Source organism: Urocitellus parryii, chromosome 3 (genome assembly GCF_045843805.1).
Source record: "Urocitellus parryii isolate mUroPar1 chromosome 3, mUroPar1.hap1, whole genome shotgun sequence".
Lineage (NCBI taxonomy): Eukaryota > Metazoa > Chordata > Mammalia > Rodentia > Sciuridae > Urocitellus > Urocitellus parryii.
Genome location: NC_135533.1, coordinates 104,291,851 through 104,315,152, shown reverse-complemented (window position 1 = coordinate 104,315,152; position 23,302 = coordinate 104,291,851). Strand labels below are relative to the sequence as shown.

General features: G+C 38.5%; 1 protein-coding gene across 1 annotated transcript in view; it reads right to left on the bottom strand.

Annotated features, from left to right (window-relative positions):
- Nucleotides 1-903: 903 nt before the first annotated feature.
- Abca13 (ATP binding cassette subfamily A member 13) overlaps nt 904-23,302 on the bottom strand; it is a 441,561-nt gene continuing 419,162 nt past the window's right edge. Inside the window, exons 61-63 of the mRNA XM_077796801.1 lie at nt 3,051-3,156; nt 1,666-1,803; nt 904-999 (exon numbers count right to left, since the gene is read on the bottom strand). Of these exons, the coding sequence (XP_077652927.1) occupies nt 904-999; nt 1,666-1,803; nt 3,051-3,156 (340 nt within the window). The remainder of the gene's footprint in view (nt 1,000-1,665; nt 1,804-3,050; nt 3,157-23,302) is intronic.

The following is a 23,302-nucleotide window of genomic DNA, read 5'->3' as shown; positions in this document are numbered from 1 at the left end:
CTTTGTTCTCAAAGTGGTATATCTTTGTTCAAACTCAGATTGCTGGGCTCCAGGCCCAGGGTTTGAGGTTTATCAGCTATGAAATTGGGCCTGAGAATTAAAATGCTCCCAGAGTAAGCCAATGCACCTAATATGGGAACTACCACCCTTTGAAAACATCATTGGCTTAGAATAACAAAGAAATAATTCTTCCAAATTATGAAAAAAATATCCACATTCTATTTCTTGTTATATCCCTATCTAATTACAATCTGGTAAAACTGTTATAAATGACACAGAACAACTAATTTGATTTCTTTAATTTTGCTTATGGGTTCACCAAAAATGCTCTGCAACTCCTATTTCTAAAGCATATTTTATATAAAAATAATGGGCAATTTTATCATCTTATGCCATATACCATACACTTTTAGGAAAAGTTTGCATTTAAATCATTGAGTTTTGATTTTAAAATATGTAACCACATCAATCAAAAGACAGTCCTTGATACTATTTCCTATATAAATAAGTTAGGAATTTTTCCCGCCGTGGTTCTTGGGGGAAAAGTCACAGTTTCCTTAAGAGAAAAATGAGACATTTGGCATGGACAGTCAGGGACAGCATTTCAGTCCTGGAGTGTCTCAGCTTGGACTCTGTTAATTCATTCCCGCCTTTGTCACAAAGAAGCTGGTGACCACCCGATGTGGAAAAAGAGTAAATGTGTTGGAGGAACCAACCCAAAAGTCTATGGAAAAAGTGACCTTTCAGTTTGCCGATTATTAATAAACAGAGAGTTTCCAAATAGACAGTGACAGAGAGAATAACTTGACTGCCTGGAGCATGTCTTTCAGCCCTCAGCTGTGCATGTGTGTTTGATCCTTGAATATTAATTATATTGAAAGTCAAGGGATTATTCCTTTTTGGTTAAATAGAGAGATGATACGGGCGGTAACAGTCAGTGGATAGATCAAGAGTAGAGTGTGGAGTCCGTTGCTGTTCAGTAGCAAAATTAATAAATACCTGAAAGAAATAATGAAAATAATTGCTTATTTGTAAGTACAGTCTGTCTCTGGATTTCAACTATCAGAAGGGGAGAGAATGTCTCAGAACACTGCCAAAACAGCCCCCAAATCTCTCAATCAGATAGCCATGCCATCCTCTCCTTCACCACCCTAAACATACAAATCCATTCAGGATTCAACTCTGGGAATGATAAATATTTCTGGGTGCTTAATGAATTACCTGGAAATTCTCAATACCTTAAGTGTGGTTTCAGAAAGAAGTTGTGATATAATTTTACATTTCTAGCACTCTTAGTCAACCAAGCACTTTTTGTTTCCCTCTTGTTAGTTATCATTCAGTTATAGTAGGGTCCAATTAATCTTTTAGAGACTGGGTAAAGTGGGGAAGGGAAGGTTAATAGTTTATGATTTGACTTACTGCATGTCCATTGTAATTATAAACAGATTGAAGTCCTAGGAATGTACACCTTGAGTGGGGGGCACATGGAAAACAAAGCTTCTAATGCTCACCATCCTTATTAGAATTTTGTAAGAGTGAACAAGGTTAATTAAAAGAAATGTTGAGCTGGAGAAGTAATCTGACAAAATTTTTAAATTTCCTAGATGTGGTATGCCTGATGAGCATATCAAAATGCAACTTGCTGACTCATTCAAGGTACTATACCTGGTCCAGAGTGGTCTGATTAATAGAATAATGCTTGATGTTCAAGAAGGTCTTCTTGTCCTCTAGAACTTTGAACAAATCAGCCAAGCATCCCCATCTTTTTGGCACATGATACTCCAATAAATTAAGGCGCTGTCCCTAAGATCCCAAAATTAGAAAGTGTCATATGACAGGCAATCATTAAACAAAATTGATCACATTGCATTGAATCTCCAACTACACTCAGATATGTTTTTTTTTTTAAATCAAGTCACACACATCAGTACGAATGAGCTAGTTAGCTTCACTTTGTGAGCCTCTAATGAATATTTATTGATGACAATTTACCAGGAGGCATATTTGATAAATGTCATTCACTTGGGTTGAATTGCTGTTCTGCCCCTGCTTTGACCCCCACTTTGCCATAAGCACAGGAAGGACCTCTTTAAAGAGTCAGAAGTTGCCTACAGATATTACAGAAGTAAGAAGTTAATGTGGCATAATAGAGGTATCTGGAAGTGCCCTGAACTTCACTTCAGGACATGTGCTTATTAGCTCTCAGAGGCCCTCTCCACTAGCTGAGCAACTCTTGGCTTGATATCTAACCGCTCTGATCCTGTTTTCATGTATGCCAAGGAAGCCTGTGACAGCTATATTATAGGGCTGTTCAGAGTGTTACTAGAGCATGAATGGTAATGTTTTACACAGCAGGCTTCTTCCTTCCACCAAATGCTTGTTGTTGGAATAAGTAGGTAAGACTTATATTTTATGGACATGTTAGAAGTGATGATAACTTAGGATTACAGTTTTCCAAAAGAATTGTAGACAGTATTTCTAAAAATTTAATGTGCATAAAAATCATCTGGTCATCTGTTTAAAATGCAGATTCAGGTTCAGTAGGTTGGAACCTGAGATTCTGCATACCTAAATAGTTCCCAGGTATTGAAAATGCTGATGGTCCAGGGGACCACACTTAATTATATCAAGTTAAAAGAGGATTATGATCTCAACCACGGGGTTCTTCTTATGAAATAATACTGAAATCACAACAGATATAAATCTACTACAATATAGGGAAGAAATTAATTTTTGCTACCTTCAAACCTGAACAATATAAACTATGCAATAGAGTTGTGCCCACTGGTTAGAGGGGTGAATATATCATTTTAATCTTCTCTGTGAAATCCAACAAGAGACCAAGCAGGTTTCACTCCTCAGAGTGGCCAGGCAGTATAAGCTATCCATGCTACTTTTGGTAGTAAAGCATGGACAATATTCACATGAGGCCAAGATAACAGGGAGTAAGTTTATCATGACAGTGTAGAATAAAAACAGAAAAAAAATACAAATGCATTTCAAAGGTATTTTCAGATAAAAACAAAGACAATGCAGAATATTAGTCCTACCTTAAACTGAATTCCTGGAAAATGGAGCTTTAAGCAATCAGAAATAGTGCTTGGTTGATTTGCTTCCTCACACAGCCAAACTTTGACAGTGTATCCATCACCAAACCTGAGAGTCGAATAAAATTAAAATATGGCTATTATTAAACATATATATATTCTACATTGACATAGGATGGGGAAATTCAAGGTCCATTTTCATAGAAAGTTAGAAAAAAAAGCCACTCTTCCAAATGGTTGAGATATTTTGGATTCTCAAAAATTTAATATAGATAAATGAATTGTAAGCCAGTTACACATTTACTGTCATCCATTTATATTGACACAGACACTGATTTAACTTAAAAAAAAATCAGTAAGTCCTGGAATCAACCCCTACTCAATAAAGAGGGAAGGTGAAAATGCAAACCATGAAAGCAAAGTGCTGAGTTAGAGGATATCAGAGGCTGGGCTGGGAACTAACCCTGAGAAACATTATTGCTGGCCTTATTGCTTCAAGGTCTGTAATGATTAGAATGTGGCTGAGAGAAGATGAAAGGGAATGCATAAGTAATTTATCCAGGCACTTTTTTGTCTGTTATGTAAAAGAATTCTCCCAATAGAATTTCAACCCAGGCACTGATTCCAACATTGCAGAGCTAAGGATGGTATTTCCACTGGTGCCTGAGTAATAACCCAAGGTTGTAGTCATACCTGGAGTGATCTCAAATAGTGGTCTCTAAGAATGTAAGGGGCTTTCAAAATCTTTGTGTTATTCTACTACCTCATCCCAGATTCCTAGAACCATGTTGGGCACATTATAGCATCAGAATAAAGATTCCTTTAATAAACAAGTACTTGAAAGAACTATTATGACTTTTCTGTTTTGTTCACTGATACATTAATTTCAAGTATCAGACACAGTACTAGCACTTACTACCTAGCACAATACCTAGCACTGATAGATATTAATTTAGTGAATGAATGAATGAAAAAAAATGGCTTGCCCCAAATCTTACAATAACCATTTACTTACCAAACATTGCTGGGTAAATGTATTGCATTTACATAAAGTTTCCCTAAGTAAGGTTGACCACATGCACTTATTATAGTTTTATCATTTTTTTTAAGTCTATGTAGTGAAATCAAATTCCCCAGACAGCGTTTGGAACTGAGAATGGATCACCCTTAAGGGCACCTTCAGAGCTCCTTACCTGGGTTCTATTTTCCTATTTTCTATCTTGATTTCATGTTGTCAGTCATCACCCCCTGAGGTCTGTACATGGCCTTAACAATCTCCAACCTTTAAAATTATGATTTGTAGTCTACAAATGGCTGAGAGATTTTTGAGAACCTTGATAAATATACATGAAAGACTATAGAAATGCCTCTGCCTAACACATCTATTTATCTATCTCCAGGAATGTTTAGGGGCCAATAAACTGTGTCAAGTACATGAGACGTGTGCTTAGTGGCCGTTCCTCTTTTGCTCTATAGTGTCAGAGGCTGTGCTGCTAATTAACACGGATCATCCTGTTTGTCTCCTCCAAAGCCTCTACAGTGGGTTTATATTTCAGTGCTTCATATAAGGAAGGGGCTTCCCAAGATGAAGTGCTGAGTGGCTGGAGCTCTGCAACTCCTCCTTGGAGGGCACTATGGTGTGTCTGGGTACAACAAGGACTCCTGGGTGGAGTGTTTATGGCTGGAGATGTGTTTCTGATCTTGTGATTCTTCATATCTTGATAATGAGATGTAATGTAGAATCTGCACTGTGGATGCTGGATCACAGGAGCCTGGGTTTAAATCCAGCTCCACCACATGCAAAATTTGTGACCCTAGAAAGTCAGGGAAACTTTCTAACCTCAGTAACCTCAGATAGAAAATGAAGCTAGTAATAATAGCTACCTGACAAGGTTGTTAGAAGACAGAACGAATTAATCCTTGTGAATCATTTGGAAGGACATTTGGCACTGCATAAATAGGTAAATAAATAAGTTTTAATATTTAGTTTCTGGGCTGGAAATTGCCAAAATAGAAGCACATTCTATTTGGTGTGAGGAAGCACACAATGCATTTGGGAGACTTTGATGAAAGCAGATGAAATGATAGAACATGAGTTGGAAGCTCCACGTGTAATACAACAGTGTGAGAGTCACTCATATTCTTTTTCACCATTAATAGAAATTGTAGGGATTGGGGATGTAGCTCTGTGGTAGAGCTCCCGCCTAGCATGTGAAAGGCCCTGGGTTCAAGCCCCAGAACTGAGGGAGGGAGGGAGGGAGGGAGGGAGAGAGAGAGAGGCAGGGAGAGAGAGAGAGGCAGGTAGAGAGGTAGAGACAGAGAGAGAGAGGAAGAAGTAGTAGTACTAGTAGTTGTTGTGGCCCTATGGGTGTATTTTTAAATGTATTTTGAAAAATTAATGCAAAATCCCAATAATTCTCTAACATTCTCTATAATCATATATGCATAATATTTAAAATTCCTTCAAAACTGTTTCATGTGAACTAAAACATTTCAATCTTTACTATCGAGAATCCAAATTACACAAAAATAATACAGTTCTTAAGAAAAAAAAAAGAAATCAAGAGAAAATATTCCTGAAATAGGTTGCAAATTTCTCAGGATTTCTCCAGAACAGTTGACAGGACTTTTGGACATCAAATCATAAAACCATGGCATATTCAACCATTAATCTTTGTAGATTATTAAATTAATTTATGATTCAAGTATCTAATTTATGTAAGTTTTCTTTCTGCCTACAATCTACATATTCATGTCAATGATCTAAATTCCTTGAAGAATTCAATTCCTGCACTTTTCAGAGAGTAAAAGCTCTCAAAGTACACAATGAGTCATTTGTTGATGTATTCACTCATTGATCTAATGTTTCAATGTGTCTACATGAGTTGTACAGTCAGTGCTTAGATAAAGGTAAATAAATAGCAATAACTGCAGATGAAGATGCTTAAGGGGAAAAATCTACAAATTTTCATGATACAATGTTTTGATATCACAAGCATTACTTGTACTATATATAATAAAGACTGAAATATAAGCCTGAGAAACATAAAAGCATAATATCAGACACACACACACACACACACACACACACACACGTATTTTAAAAGCCAGACACTTCAAAAACACAGTGAGAGGAGCTGATAATGCAGCTGAAATGACATTCTTGAAAAATCAATTGTCTATGAAGGTTTATATTCCTTGGCTTAAAACTCTAGTTACTAATATACTTCCCCCCAAAATCAGAAGTCAAAGATTACTGATAAATATGTTTATGTCAGCCTCAACCATTAAAAATATCTCTACAAAGAATTTGTGGTGATGATAAAAATGCCTATCATGTTATATTAAGTATAAAGTTCAAAACAGAAAATTACTGACTCAGTATCATTCCAGGTATATAAATGTATGCCTAAAAATTCAGACTCAAATGAAATTCTAGGATGCTATCTAGAAAAGAGGAATGTCAGTATGACTGCTGATTATCTCTTTACCCTCTTCTGAATTCTAAAATAAGGAACACATACAACCAGCATACTACAGTGGTACAGTGATGTTAATGTTCATAGCAGCTGAATTCACAATAGCTAAACTATGGAACCAACCTAGGTGTCCTTCAATAGATGAATGGATAAAGAAAATGTAATATATATAATATATATTATATATTAATATTATATCATACATTATACATAATGTATAGTTCTCCGAGAGGACTGAGCTGGTATAGATAGATGAAAGACCCAGGAGAGACAGCTGAGGACAAGAGCTCTGCCATGCATCTGCTGAGAGTGAGACATCAAGCCCAGGTTATCCCATGTAATCCTCCAGGATTTTGATGTCACTATCTATATTTCTATTTTCAGACACGAAATGGAATCTCATGAGGTCAGAGAACTTACTCAGTTCATGCAACTCAAAGGTAATGGAGAGAGGCTCAATTCCAATGCTAATGAGCTGAACTGGAAGCTATAGCCTGTGGCATTTCTCATCTGAAGGTTCATGCTCATGCCCTCTTTATATTACCATCCATGATTTCATCAGTGAGTTCATCTTATGCTTTGCAACAACCTGTGTGCTTCTCACAGCAGATGTCAGCTCCTCTTTATGAAATGTAAAATTCTGGGACCCAAAGAGGTTGGTAAGGTTTTCACTGTCACTCAGCTTATTACCTGGCAGAGTTGGGAATGACTGATGCTCACTCCTTAAGACTTCTTTTCATCAATGCTGCCTTTAGAATTTCAACTTTGTATAAGTTTAATTTGGAAAAGTTTCTAATCATAGTATATGCAAATAAGAGTGACTTGGAGGATTTTAGATCCAAGGTATTAACATAAAAAGCCTCTGACAAATAACAAATAATAATGAAAACAAAACAAAAGTGTTTGGCAGCTGGCACCAGCATTCCTCTTGGGGAAGAAATCATCTTCGAAAAGAACTTCAATAAGCTTCTGAATTCACAGACAAGATCATATGGATGGACGTGCTACACTGTACCAAAAAAAAAAAAAAAAAAAAAAAAAAAAAAAAAAAAAAAAAAAAAAGCTTGAGCCATGATGACATACATCTCTTCATGAAGGTTTTTCTTTGTAGCCAGAAGTGTCACATCCTTAAATGATATCCCCAGCCATAGGTAAGAATTCAGAATTTGGGTTTTAATCACTGTCACCAGGAAAGGTCAAAAGACCTTCTCCAAACTCAGGAGGTCATGCCAGCTTTAAGACTGAAAGCCTTTGACTCAAAAGTTCAACGCCTCAGCTCCACCCACAAGCTGTTGGGGACCTAACTGCTACCTTCCCCTCTGACTTCACATCCAAGATCATTCTTTATGCCACCCACACCAGACTTCCATTCCTCATCCATCCAGATCCTTTGTTCAGTGCTCAGTCGGGAAAGGCCCTAATCCAGAAGGGAGGCCTCTGCCTTGGAGTTGTGGTGGCCTGTGTAGCCAGGCGAGTGCAGCCTCCTCTGAGTCACCAGCTGCTATGGCTTAGTAAGAGAACACAGGCCCCACAATGAATATGCTACAAAACAGCACAATTTCTTAAAGTAAACAAGTCAAATGCCTGATCATTCTGAATGATGAGACCCAGAGATTTTTCTACCACTGACCCTGACACCCCTATGGGTGTCCAGTTCATATGTGATAAAGTAATGGGTGGATTTAATTCTGTGTTCAGAGTTTGGTGTACTGGGAACAATATTTTTTTTTTCTTAAGAGCAGCAAAATATATACTCTTTTTTTTTCTTTCTTTCTTTTTTTAAGAATAATCAAAAGGGACCATTTGAAATCATGGGGCAACAGTCAAGTCAGCTGGACAGGAAACAAAGGGTACTCATCTCTAGCATCATTCCATTTCCACCCACCACACAAGCAACTAGAACATTGTGTCTTCACACAACAGCTGTAAGATTCACTTGGTCTCTTATATTTTGTGTATGTATGTGGTCTTTAAACATTTTCCTTCATTTTAGAAATACCCTAGAATCGAGATAGACAAAAGATACCTTTTAAAGCTGACAATATTACGAGGGTGATTTTCTATATTTTCCCATCTTGACAACTAGGCATTTCTTCTATTTTTCTTGCTTTCACTTTTAAAGACAAAGTTGGCATATAACTATAATGATTATCCATGAAGTTGAAATCCTGACACCATGATATCCCTCCTGACTAACAACAGACAAAACTTGCTCAGAACGTGGAGAATTTCCTCAAGTTTCCTTACTGTTGAAATAGATCATGTGATTTTCTGTTAACAATAGCAAAACAGAGCCTCGTGCATTTGTACCACTCCTTTTGCATAAAAGTGAGAGTTCGTAATATACTAAAAAATGATTTCAAGACTCAAGCTGGTTCACTTTTGTAGGAAGCCTCTTAAGCCATCTGAGAACAAACAAAAGGAGCTCCAGTGGTCTTATTCTTTAGGAATAAGACAATGCACAATCCCCACAGAAGCTTAGTAAGAGAACACAGGTCCCACAGTGAATATGCTACAAAACAGCACAATTTCTTAAAGTAAACAGGTCAAATGCCTGATCATCAAAGGCAATGGCATTTCCGGGATCCGAGTGTGCTTCCATTCTGGATGACACACATACAAGAGGACAAGAGGATTTAGGAATAGGAAGTGTTTCTTGTTAGCTACCTCAAGTCCTTTCAAATCAGATGTGAACAGCAGCCACTAAACTATTGTTCTCACACTGCAGTAACTCTGGAGAGGCAATGGGATCTAAAGTAGTCAATCTCTTCCTGATTTCTTCTCTGAGCCCATGAATGTCATTATGAATTCACCCCATGGAAGAAACCATGGCAATCCACTTTCTAGCTTGATGAGTGCTGCCCGTGGAGAAGCTCAAAGTACTTTATGAGTGAGAGCGGAGAAGGAAAACACCATCATGGAAATGAGGAACCTTCCAAGCCAGCACACCTGCTCAGCCGCCATCTGTGCAGAGATGGAAGCTCTGCAAGGTATTTCCATGAGGGAGGGGCATGTTCTGCGACAGGCACATAATAAGCAAAGACTTTATTCTGTTTCATCGTCATTTAAAGCTTTTGTAAGGACATGGTCTTTCTGGAAGATTGTATTAAAACTTTCTGACTTGGCTTCCAGAGGTTTCACAAAAATCTTTATGGATTCAAGTCAGATTCCATGTAATATGATTTATATTTTAAACCCCTTTTAAAAAATAATGCAATAATAAAAATACATACTTGTTTAGGCAGAAAAGAATGGCTTTAAGGAGTAGCCTTACTCCTGTTTTTGAGGAGAGATTTTGATAAGCTACACTCTGGTTAAAAGGCTCTGGGCTTAAATGGGGTAGGAACATGTGAGTTGGCTCTCAGGTCAAGAATTATATATGGGCAGCCAGGAAAGCTGAAAGGAAAGCAGCAAAGAATCAGGGTGGGGTCAGGTGAATGGAAAATACAGAGCTTGCCAATTTCTTCCTTCTTTCAACCCACATTCAAAGCCACCAGAAAATTACTAAATTCACAGAATTATTTAGAAAAATGCATGTGGGGATGCATAACTTGACTGGCAGGGCTCCCCGGGCCAGGCAGTACACATTCAGGTGGAACCATGCAGGTAAGAAGAGAGAGCAAGACACACAGACCAGCACACCAGGAACTCAGAGCCCTTGAGCCAAGTCCTGGACTCTTACTGGCATGAAATCAGGCACGTTTCCCTAAATCTACCATGTGCAGGAAAGACCCTTGTGATAGCTGAGGTAGAAAAATAAATCATTAAAGTGGATCATTATTCTGGATCCCTTCAAATAGTAATTAAAATTTAGAGCAACTACAACAGGGAAAAATCAGCTTTTCTACACTATGGTGTGTGAATGTGTAAACTAAAAGCAACTAGCTCCTTACAAACAATTGTGTAGGAGTGATTTCTTGGATAAAGTATGGTCAAAAGATTGGTCCTTTTTCTTAAACAATGTCATTTAATCTTTCAAATGTACCTTGGTAGGTAATAAACTATAAATTCTTATAATAATGAGAAAAAATCAGGGGCCATTAGAAACTAGACATTTAAAGTGGTATCAGAAGCAATGGACCTGAGCACAGTCTCTTTGGGTGCAGGTATAAAACTAGCATGAAATGAATATAAATAGATGTTTTCAACAGATATTGGCCAGACTTCCAGCAGAACTTTGTGAGGAACTCTGCAGATCAATTCCCCCAGGAGACTGGTAAACATTATAAAATAGTGAGCATTTAAAAATCTGTTAAAAATAATCTTTTTAAATGTTTTTATCAGTGTATTATAAACTATAACTATACAATATTATATAGTTATACTATATATTATATATTACATTGTAACTATACTATCATGCATGTTAGTGCACTATAATTGCAGTTCATTTTGACATAATCATACATGCATGGAACATAATTTGCTCCACTTCAGTCCCTAGTGGTTCTTTTTGCCCACCTCCTTCCCTCCCCTGGCTCACTTCCTCTACTATATTGGTTTTCCTTATATTCCTTTATAGTTTTTTTTTTTTTAATCAGTGCTTTAGAGCTGTACATAAGGGGGAATTCACTGTGGCATATTCCACATCTACATAGCATTCACACACAGCAAGATAAAGAAATGTGTTTTTTTTTTTTTTTTTAATCCACTAAAACTGAGTAGATGGCAATAGGCTGTGGCATCTGAAACAAGACCTCCAACCTCCCTCCAACCTCCCAGCTTAGAGAAATAGAAACTCCACTCCACACTGGTGTATCCAAGAACACAGGAATCCCTCTTCCCTTCCTCCCACCCAGTGGGCTGTCTTCCCAGAGCAGCATGGGTGATGATACTTCCCTTTGTCCACCCAGCTTCACCTCATGAGCTACAGTCTTAAATTAGATAAGGAATGCTGAGAATACTGGAAAAAGCAAGCTGAGAAAATCTGAAGCTGCACACCTCCCCTCTCCAATACATACATACTCAGCTCCCAGTATGGGGATGTCCTAAAGAAACATGGCATTGCCTCCCTTCCTTCTCCCAGAGGTGTGGTTTGGATATTTTGCCTTGAAAGAGAAACCAGATATAAAACAGATAATCCCTTAGCCTCATTAGGGCATCTACAAAACCCCACAGGACGGATGCAGCTATCGCCACTGTGTCCCCAAGCTGTGTTTTCACTTCCTGTGCTCTGGAAAAAGTTAAATGAAAGGTGCCAGAAATAAACAGTTTGCAAGTTTTAAATAACTTGCATTATACTATAAACTTAGAGCTATTGATATCACTGTTATTGTTGTTAATCTCTTACTGTGCCTGATGTGAATTAAGCATGATCATAGGTGTATATGTGTATAGAAACATACTACAATAGTTTTCAGTTCTGTGATTTCATACATTCCCTGGGTGTCTTGAAATATGCCCCCACCACACACAGCTAAGGGGGGATGACTCTACCTTCTGGTAGGATGTCTACTCTTAGAACTTCTGTTCAGCCTTGTTCTAGATGTTCTAACTGGGGAAATTATGCCAGAAAACAACAACAACAACAACAACAAAGACAAATAAATAAAAGTCATTCAGACTCAAAAATGGAAATAAAACTGCCTCTACTCACCAATGACATGATTGCCTACATAGAAAATCCCAAAGAATACACTAAAAAACTTAAAACTAATAGCAAATTCAGCAAGGTTGTAATATACACAATTAAAACTCAAAAATGAACTGTATTTTTATGTACTTGCAATGAACAATCCAAAAAATGAAATTGAGAAAAATATTCTTTTTCTAGCAACATAAATTAAACAAAATATTTTGGATTAAATTTAATAAGAAATGCATACAACTTATACTCTAAATTAATAAAAAGACTTTTCAAAAGAAATTAAAGATCATCTAAGCAAACAAACATCCCAGGTTCATGAATTGGAAGACTTAATATTATTGAGATGGCATGCTCTCCAAATTGACCCACAGATACAATTCTTATCAGAATCCCTATTGACTTTGTTATAGGAATTGACAAGCTGAATTTAAAATTCATATGGAACATCAAGGGACCCAGAATGGCCAAAACAATTTGTAAAATAATAAAGTTGGAGAATTCCCCTGATTTCAAATCTTACTACAAATCAACAGTGCTCAGGACAGAGTAGTACAGGAAACAGGAGCCACATGTAGGTCAAGAGGTTAGAACTAAAAGTCCAGAATTAAACCCTAGGGTCTATGATCAATTGGATTTTGCAAGGGTGCCAAGACTATTCAATGAGGAAAAATTAATTTTTTCAATAGATGTTTCTGGGAAGACTAAATAGTCATGTGTAAAAGAATGAAGTTTGGCCTGAACCTTACATGCAATCAACAAAAAATAAATAAATAACTCAAAATTAATCAAAGACCTAAGGGAAGTGATAAAACTATAAAACTTTCAGAAGAAAATGTAAGGGAAAATCTTCATGACCTTGGATTTGGCAAAGGATTATCAAATATAACATCAAAAATGCAAAGGAAAGAAAAATATAAATTAACTAGGTTTCATCAAAATTAAAAATATTTGTGCTTTAAAACACACTATCTAAAATGTGAAAAGAAAACTCACAGAATGGAAACATAACTGATAAGGGATACTACATTTAAAATAAATATAAACATAAAATTATACTTATATAAATAAAAATATAAACTAACAATGTATTTACAGTTATATTTTAAGTATATTTATATTCTTATTAGCCTTATTTATATAGCATATAAATTGTATTATATTTATATTGTCATTCAACTCAATAATAAAAAGATAAATAACACAATATAAAAATGATAAAGTATCTGAATAATCATTTCATCAAAGACTATACACATGGTAATACACAGGCACACAAAAGGATGTTCAACATTAGTTGTCAGAAAAATGCAAATCAAAATCACATTATAATCCCATGTCACACCCACTAGGATAGCTAAATTAAAAATTTAGATTAAAAACAAGTGATAGCAAGGATGTAGAGAAGCTAGAGCACTCAATCACAGATGGTGGAAATATAAGAATGATGCAGCTGATTTGAAGAATGTTCTAGCAGCTCTTCATAGGCTCCCCACAGGACCCAGCAAGCTCACTCCAGCTATACACTCAAGAAAACGAAAAACCTACATCCACACAAAAAGTTGTACGGGAATGTTAATAGCAGAAATATTCACAATAGTCAGATGTCCACTCAAGGATAAATAAAACAGGTATTATTCATCCATGAAAAAGACAAAATACTGATCCATATTAAAATACGGATGCACCTTAAAATACCATGTTTAATGAAAGCAGTCATTCCCATAATATCACATACATATGATTCCTTTTATATGAAATGTCAATAAGAGACAAATCTCTAATGCTAGAAAACAGATTTACATTAGCTTGGGGCTGAAGGAAATGGGAAAACAGAAGAATCAGAGCCAAAGAGACAGCATTTGCTTTTCCGTAGTGAAAATGTTCTAAAATTGACTTCAGGAGCAGATGTACATATTTGTCAATATATTAAAAACCACAAAAGTATATACTTTACATAAGCGAATTACACAACCTATGAAATACATCACAATAAAGCTATTAAAAACAAAGAACATGTCCAAGATTTTTAAAAATAGATTATAAAATTTTTGGAGATTGGTAGGTTGTAAATATGGTCCTAAGTCTTTACTGCTTCTGACACCCATGCCCTTCACATGTAACCAGGGGGTGCTTTTCCACTTGGATATGACCCCCTACCTACTCTTCTTGGGAGGGCTAGCCATGACATGAGATGGCTGAAGGGATATGAGCAGGTACGATGCCACTAGCCCCATGAACCACACTTATGCCCCTTAGCCTGTTAATTCTTGTGCCTCAGTCTTGCAGACCCTGATCCCAGAAGGAGAATAAGAGAAGGCTGCAGAGCCACAGTCCAGCCATGCTTAGCCTGGGCCAGCTAATCTTCAGAAAACCTGCTGTGCTTGAGGGTAAATTATGAACTTTGCAACATTTTTGTAACAAATTCTAGAGGATGTACAGGTTGGTTTTTTTTTTTTTATGACTTCATTAAAATGAAACAAAAAACAAACTGGTGAAATGTTTTTAAACTAAGAAACAAAGAAATGATGAGGGCACATGCATTTTCACACATATAAATTATAGCCTTGATTGCCTGTATCCAAAGTAACATCTCCCAGATCCCAACTCTGATTCATTTTAAACCTGAAATGTATGTGTGACCTAATAGGAATCCATTTACTTTGCTGAGTTTTTCTGTGCTTAGATTTTATCAGAAATCATAATCCTGTAGGGTACAGTTGAGTGTCAGACTGCACATTTTTGCTGTCTGTGTTGCACATTAATTCCTGGCAGGCCAGGGTGCATCCATGCAGAATCTGGCTTTCCCAACAGAGAAGGTGGCAGCAAAATATTGCCAAGGCCATGGCAGCAATTAGGCCTGAATCACACACCTGATAGTTTCTGTTAATGGAGATGCTGCATATAGAAAGACAGAGAGCCCTGCTTCTAAAAGCAGCAAATAACAGTGAATAATGCAGACTATTTGGAGAGAAAGCAGTCTCCATCCTGTCTAGAGATAAATGAATAGAAGTCCTTACTGAAGGGGTCAATTATGGTTAGTAGAAGTAGATGTTTACCAAGCTGGACAGATCCCAAATATTCCCTGTAGCCAAGTCCTATTGCTCTTTTACACTCTAGCCATAGCAACCTGGCAGGAATTGTCACCAAGCAAATGCCTGTCATGTGCTAGGAATGTGACAGTCATCATTCATGTTAAGCAGTCACTCAACAAGTACTTGGAGTATGTGTGATATACCAGGTACTTCCCTAAATGTTAGTGACACAGAAGTAAAAAAACATAAGCCCACCTTCAATCGCTTTCTAGTCTATTGAATCCCTTTGGGAAGAGAATAACAGGTTAGCAAATGAACTTCATATTTAGCATGTGAGAGAGAGCTCAGTGTGTTTAGATTCATGAATGAGTGACAGAGAAGCCAAAATAGCAGGCTTGTTAGTAAATTTAACATCCAGAGTCGGAGTCGGACTGCCTCAGCTCTATTATCTTCACATGTGCATTCAAGTGAGAAGGAAGAAGGAAGGGCAGGGGAAAAAAAAAAGTGTGATCCTCCCTTTAAATTCATGTCCTTCCAGGCGCAGACAGCTCTCCTCCTTATTATCTCTTTGGCCCCAGGAAGCTGTGAGGAAGGCTGGGAAATGCAGCATGATTTCCAGGCACGCAAGTTTCCAGCTAACATCTGGTTCTTTTGCTTCTAGAAAAGGGCAGAATGGATGCTGGAGACTTCTGGGAGGGTGAGAGTTTAGCACAGAGCTTAGGGAATGAGACAGCATTTCTCTTAGGAAAGAACTTACAGCAAAGGAAAGAAAAAGCCCAACCCTGTCAGTTTGGGAACATGACTGGTATATTCTCCCTTTCTCTTCAAAATACTATGAAACATTGTGCTATTGTTCCCATTGAAGAAAAAACAAACTCACCCTCAGAGATTTTAACTTCTTCAAAGTCATACAGGTAGTGAGTGAGGTTCTGACTTTTAGTCTCTTTTAGTTCATCAGATCGTACTGACTTTCAAAGAGGAGTCTGCCTGTGTTTGAAAGATGATGACCTATTCTTTTCAGTAAACACAACAGGAAGCAAATTCAGCATGAAAACCTTGTGACTTTCATCATATAAGGATCCATCACCAGAAGCTCTGCTCTTCAATCAGCAGAGGTAAAGCCATTTGAGACTGCAATAGTGGTATGCAAAGACTAAGAAATCGAGTTTTAAACTGCTTCTTTCAATAGTAACTCTGTATTTGGGGGCCAACTGCCTAACTTTGTTAGGTCTTGGTTTTTCCATGGGAGAGTGGATAAAATGAGAGTTATGTTGTGACGACTGAATGTGATACTGCATTTAAGGCATTTGGTGAATGGTCTAAGTATGATTAAAATAAATGCAGTGGCATGGATCTGAGTTCCATTCACCTGATTTCAGCATTGCTAAACATTAGTTCAAAGCTGTGATGGATGTAGCTACTCCATCCCTGTGTCAACAAGAGGCAACAATGACCCCACCTTTGGGTTTTCTCTCCTGCCTCCCAAACCAAAGGCTGCTTCTTTCCTAGCCCCAGAACAATCAGTTGTAAAGTCCTCTTATTTTTTTTCTGCAATGCCCCTTATACCAATGCCTGCTTCTCCATGTGACCTGTCAGCAGGTGATTTTATCTTATTTAACTTTCAGCTGGAGCTCTAAAGTAAAAATAGTAGTTAAAAAGGCTACCCTTTCTCTTCTTGCTTCCTCTTATTCTCTGTTTTGTGTTAGAGTCTGTAAACAAGTCAGGATGGCGCCTGGCATTTTGCCAGAGGGAGTGGTTTGTGAAGTAATGCCAGCAAGCCATTAAGTGTGGAGACTCCTTATTGGTTGACTGCTGTACCTAGTTTATGTTAATTAAGATAAGCTGTGTGGAATGTATATATACTCCTCCTGTCCTACAATAAACGGCTCCCACTCCTGCTGTATCAATGTACACAAGTTCCTTGTCACCTCCTGGTTATTTTGCTGCAGCCGGACTGCAGCAGTTTTGTATCCTGGAATTACAATCTCCCATTTTGGGGAGTTGATCCAAAAATTATCCTGAAATGAATGCCTCCATATTTGACCTCTGTTCCATTTGCAGTCAAGCCATTCCTAACGTAACTTATACTGTTTTTTTTTTTTTTCCCTGTGTTCTCTCTCTCATGCTATAATGGTTCATATGAACTGTAGCTTGGTTGGATTAAGAGATGTCTAACGTTAGAGGCTCTTGGATTTATCATATGGATGTTTCTAGGAATGACTGCCATGTGGCACAGCAAACTGCAGGAGAGACCCATCCTAAATGTAGGTAGCATGGTCCAATAGGTGGGGGTCTATATGGAACACAAAGGCAGAAAAACACAGAAGGTGATGTAGAAGCATGCTTGATTGCTCTGGAGTAGGTGTTTCAATTGTTGCTGTCATCACCTGAGGACATCAGACTCCAGCTCCTCCACTCTTCCAAAGTGGACTCTGACCAACAGCTCTCTACAGAATTTCCCAGCCTTTGATTCTATACTGGGGCCACATCACTGGTACCTCTGGTTCTGAGGCTCCAGCTTCTTGGGACTGAGTAGCTACTGGTTCCTCCAGTTCTCCAGCCTGCAGATGGCTAATGGGGAACTATCCAGCTTTTGGTCATGTGAGCCAATCTCATAAACTATAACAATACACACACGCACACACATTGTTAGTTCTGTTGCTCTAGAGAACACCAATACAAATACATCCACAGTGGACGTACATTCTTGGTTTAAATGACTCATTGACCATGAAGCCACCCATGCCAAACCTTCCCCTAGAATGCTGAGCATGCATTTTTCCTTTTCTATTTCCTACCTCATATATTTAAAGCCTTCTCAAATAGCAGTTCTACTTTTTCTTATGTAATAGAGCAGTTGTCTTATTCACCATTATGCATTCAGCACTGTCACTGTGCATTCAGTAGAATTTGCTGATTTAAATCGAGGCACATCACACAGCGTTAAGATCACTAGCATCTTAGAACAATTATCACCATACTGCCTTTATTCATGGATGTGTGTCAGCATGGCACTGCACTATGAACTATTTTGAGATCAGGAATCACATCTTTGTCATTTCTAAGAAGGGACTCTAATAAACATGTGTGAATGCACAGGAGCCATTGTGAGTTTAAGTACCTAATAAAAAAAATTCATTCATTTATAACGGAAGTGGTCTCCACCACTTTTTTTCCCATCATCATTGTGGGTGAGAAGCAGTCTGCTTATTGTTAATGGAAAATACTAGTAACGAAAGCAGAGTGCTTCCCTTTGGTACGGTGACAGCTCTGGATGACATTGCTCATGATCTGAATTTCCAAGACCGGAAGCATCCAACTGAAATACCCAGCATGAGAAAAGCAAGAGAATCAAGATCTCTTCCCAGGTAATTATGTTAGAACAACATTAATTTTGTTCATGCAACGTGATGTTGTGAAAACAAATCAGATGATGTATTATGCACATCAGAGTGAAAACTTGTCGGGGATATGGAGCTGAGCTAACGTCTCTGCCTCTCAATAAAACTACTTGTAGTAAAGAGAATTAATTCAGGGTTAGTGGTAGCAATTGAATTATATGATGCTTTAAAAAAAAGTGAAATGCAGAAAAATATCACTCATAATGTGGTAGCACATCATTCCCTAGTTCCAAAACATGGCAGAAATCATTACATGTGCCCATGTTCAAGCTTCCTCCCCCATTTGTGAAAATGACGTAAACATATCAAATTATCTGTTCCCTTTTTAAATGAGCCAGTTTATTATTCGGTGATGTAACCTTAATCTAAGCTTTTATGTCTATAATGATGTTTTATAGAAGTATTAAATTAAAGTCACCACAATGAAGCATATGGTGACACATAAGGTGTCACATAAGGTGACATATTAATTTGCAACTTCTCAGACAATTGTAACTGGTAAGCTCAAACATCATTATGCTTCCATTTTTTTTTTTAGAAGAAAATTCATCAAAACTCCTTCCAGGTGATTCTATATTTTAAGTTAAGAGGCCAAATAACATATCTATGATGGTACCTTTTGAAATTTATTCCATTTTTATTCCTAATTTAACTTATACTTTTCATGTTTGACAACTCAGTAAAATGAAAACACTCTTAATGATTTTCTTTAAAACATCAAAAGCTTCCATTTGCTTATAAAGAAACAGCTCTTATTCTTTCTCCCCAATCAGAAATCGGCCTGGTCTCCTTCAAGTTGTAAGGTATGTGCTTCTGGAACATGCTTGTGTTCCCTCCCTGTGAGGACTGTTTTGACTTCAGATGTACACCTCTTCCTTACCTCAGTGCCAAGGGCCAGGAAGCCAATAGTGCAGCACAGCTGTTATTGGCTCCCTAGAGGTTGACTGAAAGTACCACAGCCAGAAGGAGGCTCCCAGGGATCCCAGGACACCCTTGAGGTACAATAGCAAAGGATTTGGGAACATACCCCTAGTTACCTGGGACAGAATAACAGTATCCAAAAGAGGTTGGTTGGTTATAGGTAGCTGGTGGTTCACTCCAGCTCTCTTTCAATAAATCTCTCCACACGAACACACACACACACACACACACACACACACACACACACACAATCATGTGCTTGAGCATACACTATGAATCTGTTACACAGAGGGCTATGCCATATCATACGACTTTCTTCAAATGGAAGCCCTAGAGTCTCTGGAGCTTAGACTGCCCAATCAAATTGCCCATCATCAGTAAAGTGAGTTTAAGTCCCTAATCAAAAAAAAAAAAAAAAATCACTCATCTAAAATGGAAGTGGTCAAAAGAATGAGCCAGACTGTAGGAGGCCCACTCCACATCCATTCCCCATCTTTCTAAATAACAGAAACCTAATCTTAATGTTTAAATTGCAAAGGGCCCAGATTGAGGCTAGCTTTCTTCGACTTCCAAATAGCCATGGGACCAATGAAATATAAGTCCAAATTGCTGTGTAGAACATGACCAAATAAATGTTAATTTAAGAGAGGACACTTATTTGGATACTTTGGCTTTTCTCTGCTCTGTGTTTGTTGCCTAAACATAGACATGAGGGGTGGATCAACAGCAGCAGTTTCTAATTGTAGAAACTAGAGTCACTGAGCCAACACTAATAATCAGTCGCCTCTCAATTCCTTTACACATAAAATATGAACATGGTTCAGTCAGTGAATACACTTAAATCAGTATAACTGATGTTCTTTCATTTTCAGGTAAATATAGCTCACGACTTAGAATAAATGTTCACAGATAAAGAAGAGAAAGAAGAAAACCACTGCTTTCTAGGTCTCAGAATGGAAGATCTCTCAAACAGGTAAAGGAATACACATGATGATATACAGTCAAATTTCTTTCTCAGAGATAAGAAAAAAGGAAGAAAAGGATGGTAATAACTAGAAAATTTTTGAGATCATATCAAGGAGCTAGCTTATCAAGAGCTTCTCTCTGCCCAGGAAATTAGAAACTATGTATTAAATGAATAAAGGGATAGTCTTGATAAGAAGTGGAGAAGGTGCAGAAACCCTTTCAAAGAGAAGGTCAATGGCTGTAACTGAAGGCATAGCAAACAGAGTTTATGTGAGGCCATCCCGACATGGCTCCCCTGGCACGGAGGCAGGATGAGGCTGGGCCTATGGGCTCTGGAGTCACTGAAACTCAGATCTTTCAGAATGAGGATAATTATTAGAGAAAACTGAGCCAGAGTACTAGTGCTGGTCTTCAAATTCCAGAGCCTGCGCTTGGTAGCGGATGACCCCGGGAAAGACGCCCAACCTTTCTGTGACTCATTCTCGACATCTACAGAATGAGAGTCAATAATAGTTATTTCATAGGATCACACAAGGAATCGATTCATTGATACGTATAAAGCACTTAGAGCTGGCAAATGGCAAGTACTATTCAGTGTTAGTTAATGGCATTTTTACCAGCATGCTAAGTCATAGGTACACTGTGCTTAGTGCATTATGGAAGAGAGTCGGTAGTTCGTAAGTGACAGCCAGATAATCCATGAGGTCCAAGACAACTGGGAAAGGGAGACATTTTCTGGGTTAGGGAAGCAAGAAGAAAGAAAAAACAAAAGTGGCGCAAGAGAAGGGCCCCGGTCAAGGCTGAGGGATGATCTCTATGGATTTCACAAGATGTAACTTTTTCTCTGTGAGTCACCAAGAAGAAAAGGCCAAAGGGGGAGAAAGAAATTCCCCCCAGGTTTTCTTGAGTCTGAAGGAAGGCTGTCTTGTGGCATTCTAACATCTGTCCCAAGAGGAAAACAGGGCACATGTCTAGCTCAGGAGGTGAGATGGCGCTAGGAAATCTAAAGCTAGGGGTGGGAAGCAGAGGACGGATCAGGAGTGGTAAAGAAAGGAGCAGAAAAGCTTGTGGGGTGTGTTTGGGCACGGAAAGAAGAGGCTGTAGAGCACCTCTAAGGAGTGCTCTGTGAAGACCTCACAAGAGTGGCCAGAGGTATGCAGCTAGACTAGGGGCAGGGAGGGACTCACAACCTCTCCAGGTTTGGGCAGAGGCCAGAAGGTCACAGGTGTGGGAGATAGGAGGCAGCAGCAGGAGGCCAAGAGGCAGGGAGTAAATGCCACTTCCCTCTATGAGGACTCGCCTCTGAAATTCCGCACCATGTCTGTCTTTCTTGAAAAGCATTACCTTTTGTGACACATCCTACCATCTGCACTAAGCTCAGGATTGGGGACACCTGGTGCTGATGAAAGCTAGGAACACAGGAAAAGGTCCCAAACTACAGTCAGGACAACCCTTTGAAGTAAATACCACCAGCAGAAATCTACTGTGGTCTCCTTTCATTGAATTAATAAGGTGTAGACGTGGCTCTGCACCTTGAACTTGGATCTCTGCTCATAAGCACAAACAACATTTTAAAAAGATCTTTTTGAAGGTAACTCTAAAGGTAAACATTTTTATGTATGTAGAAGTATCACATAAGGTGCCTTAACAGTTATAGTAAGAAGGCCTAGAACTTGAGAATAAAGTACACCACCAATTTAATTAATGAGGCAGTGAGGAAATTTAGAGTTTATGGTATTAAACCTGCTGGTGAACCAAAATGTCAACATTTGGGAACCCTAGAGCTTCTCTTTGGTGTGGTTCTCTTGGGGATTCCTCCAGCACTGGCTGTCCCTGCCTGCTAATTGTGTCTGAAATCATCCAGCTGTACAAGCACAAGGAAATAATGGGACATACAGAAGACAAAGCCTGTTCTCTTGAGGAGCTTAACATTAAATTGGAACAAGGCAGGTCAGTGGAAATTAAAATTCTACAAACATAGCCTGGAAGGCAGGGTGCAGTCACACACCAATGAAGAAAGGAGATTAACACAAGCAAAGGGAAGAAAATGTTGAATCCTAGGAAAGGCCAAAGAAGTCTCAAGGAGGAAGTGAGGATCATTATGGGACTCTGGGGTAGGAATATCAAGTACTGGGTATCTGTGTGGGAATGTTGAGCAGCCATTGGTGATGAGGCTGTCAACACAAAGTGCAAAGGAGAACAGACCCAAGGTGGAGAGAGGAAGTTGTGTCTAGAGGAGCCTAGGAAGAACCTCCAAAGGACCCTCACCTGGAGAGTTTCTAGCCCCCATCATGTCCTTTGGTTCTCAGGTATAACTCCTTAGATTGTAAAAAAAAAGGACCACACTGAGGCTGAGAGAGGAGGAGGGCACCCTTTCATATGGACCCTGGGGTCTCTGCAAAATGAAGTTGTCGCAGAGCTCAGCAGATCAACTGACAGCAAGAAAAAACCCAGTGTGCATTGCCTTCTGACTATCCATGACCCTGCTTTCCTAACTTTCAGAAGATCCAGTCCCAGAAAGGTCAGGAACCATCGCCAGCTCTACCTTTGAGAATCTAAGTCCTTATCCTGGATGTCCACCAACCTGTAAACTCCCCAAGGGCATGGAAAAAAGTACCTGGACAATCTGCTCTCCAAAAGACACTTGCCAATGTCTGGAGACATTTTTACTTGTCACAACTGGGGAGGTGGGTACTACTACACAGGCCAGGGATGCTGCTATATACATCCTACATGCACAGAGCAGCTTCCCACAACCAAGAATTATCTGACTCACAGTAAAAATAATGCCAAGTTTGAGAAACCCATGTTAAGACCACAAAGCCTAGTGCAGCTCAAGAAATATTTAATATAGCCATCCTTATTTTAC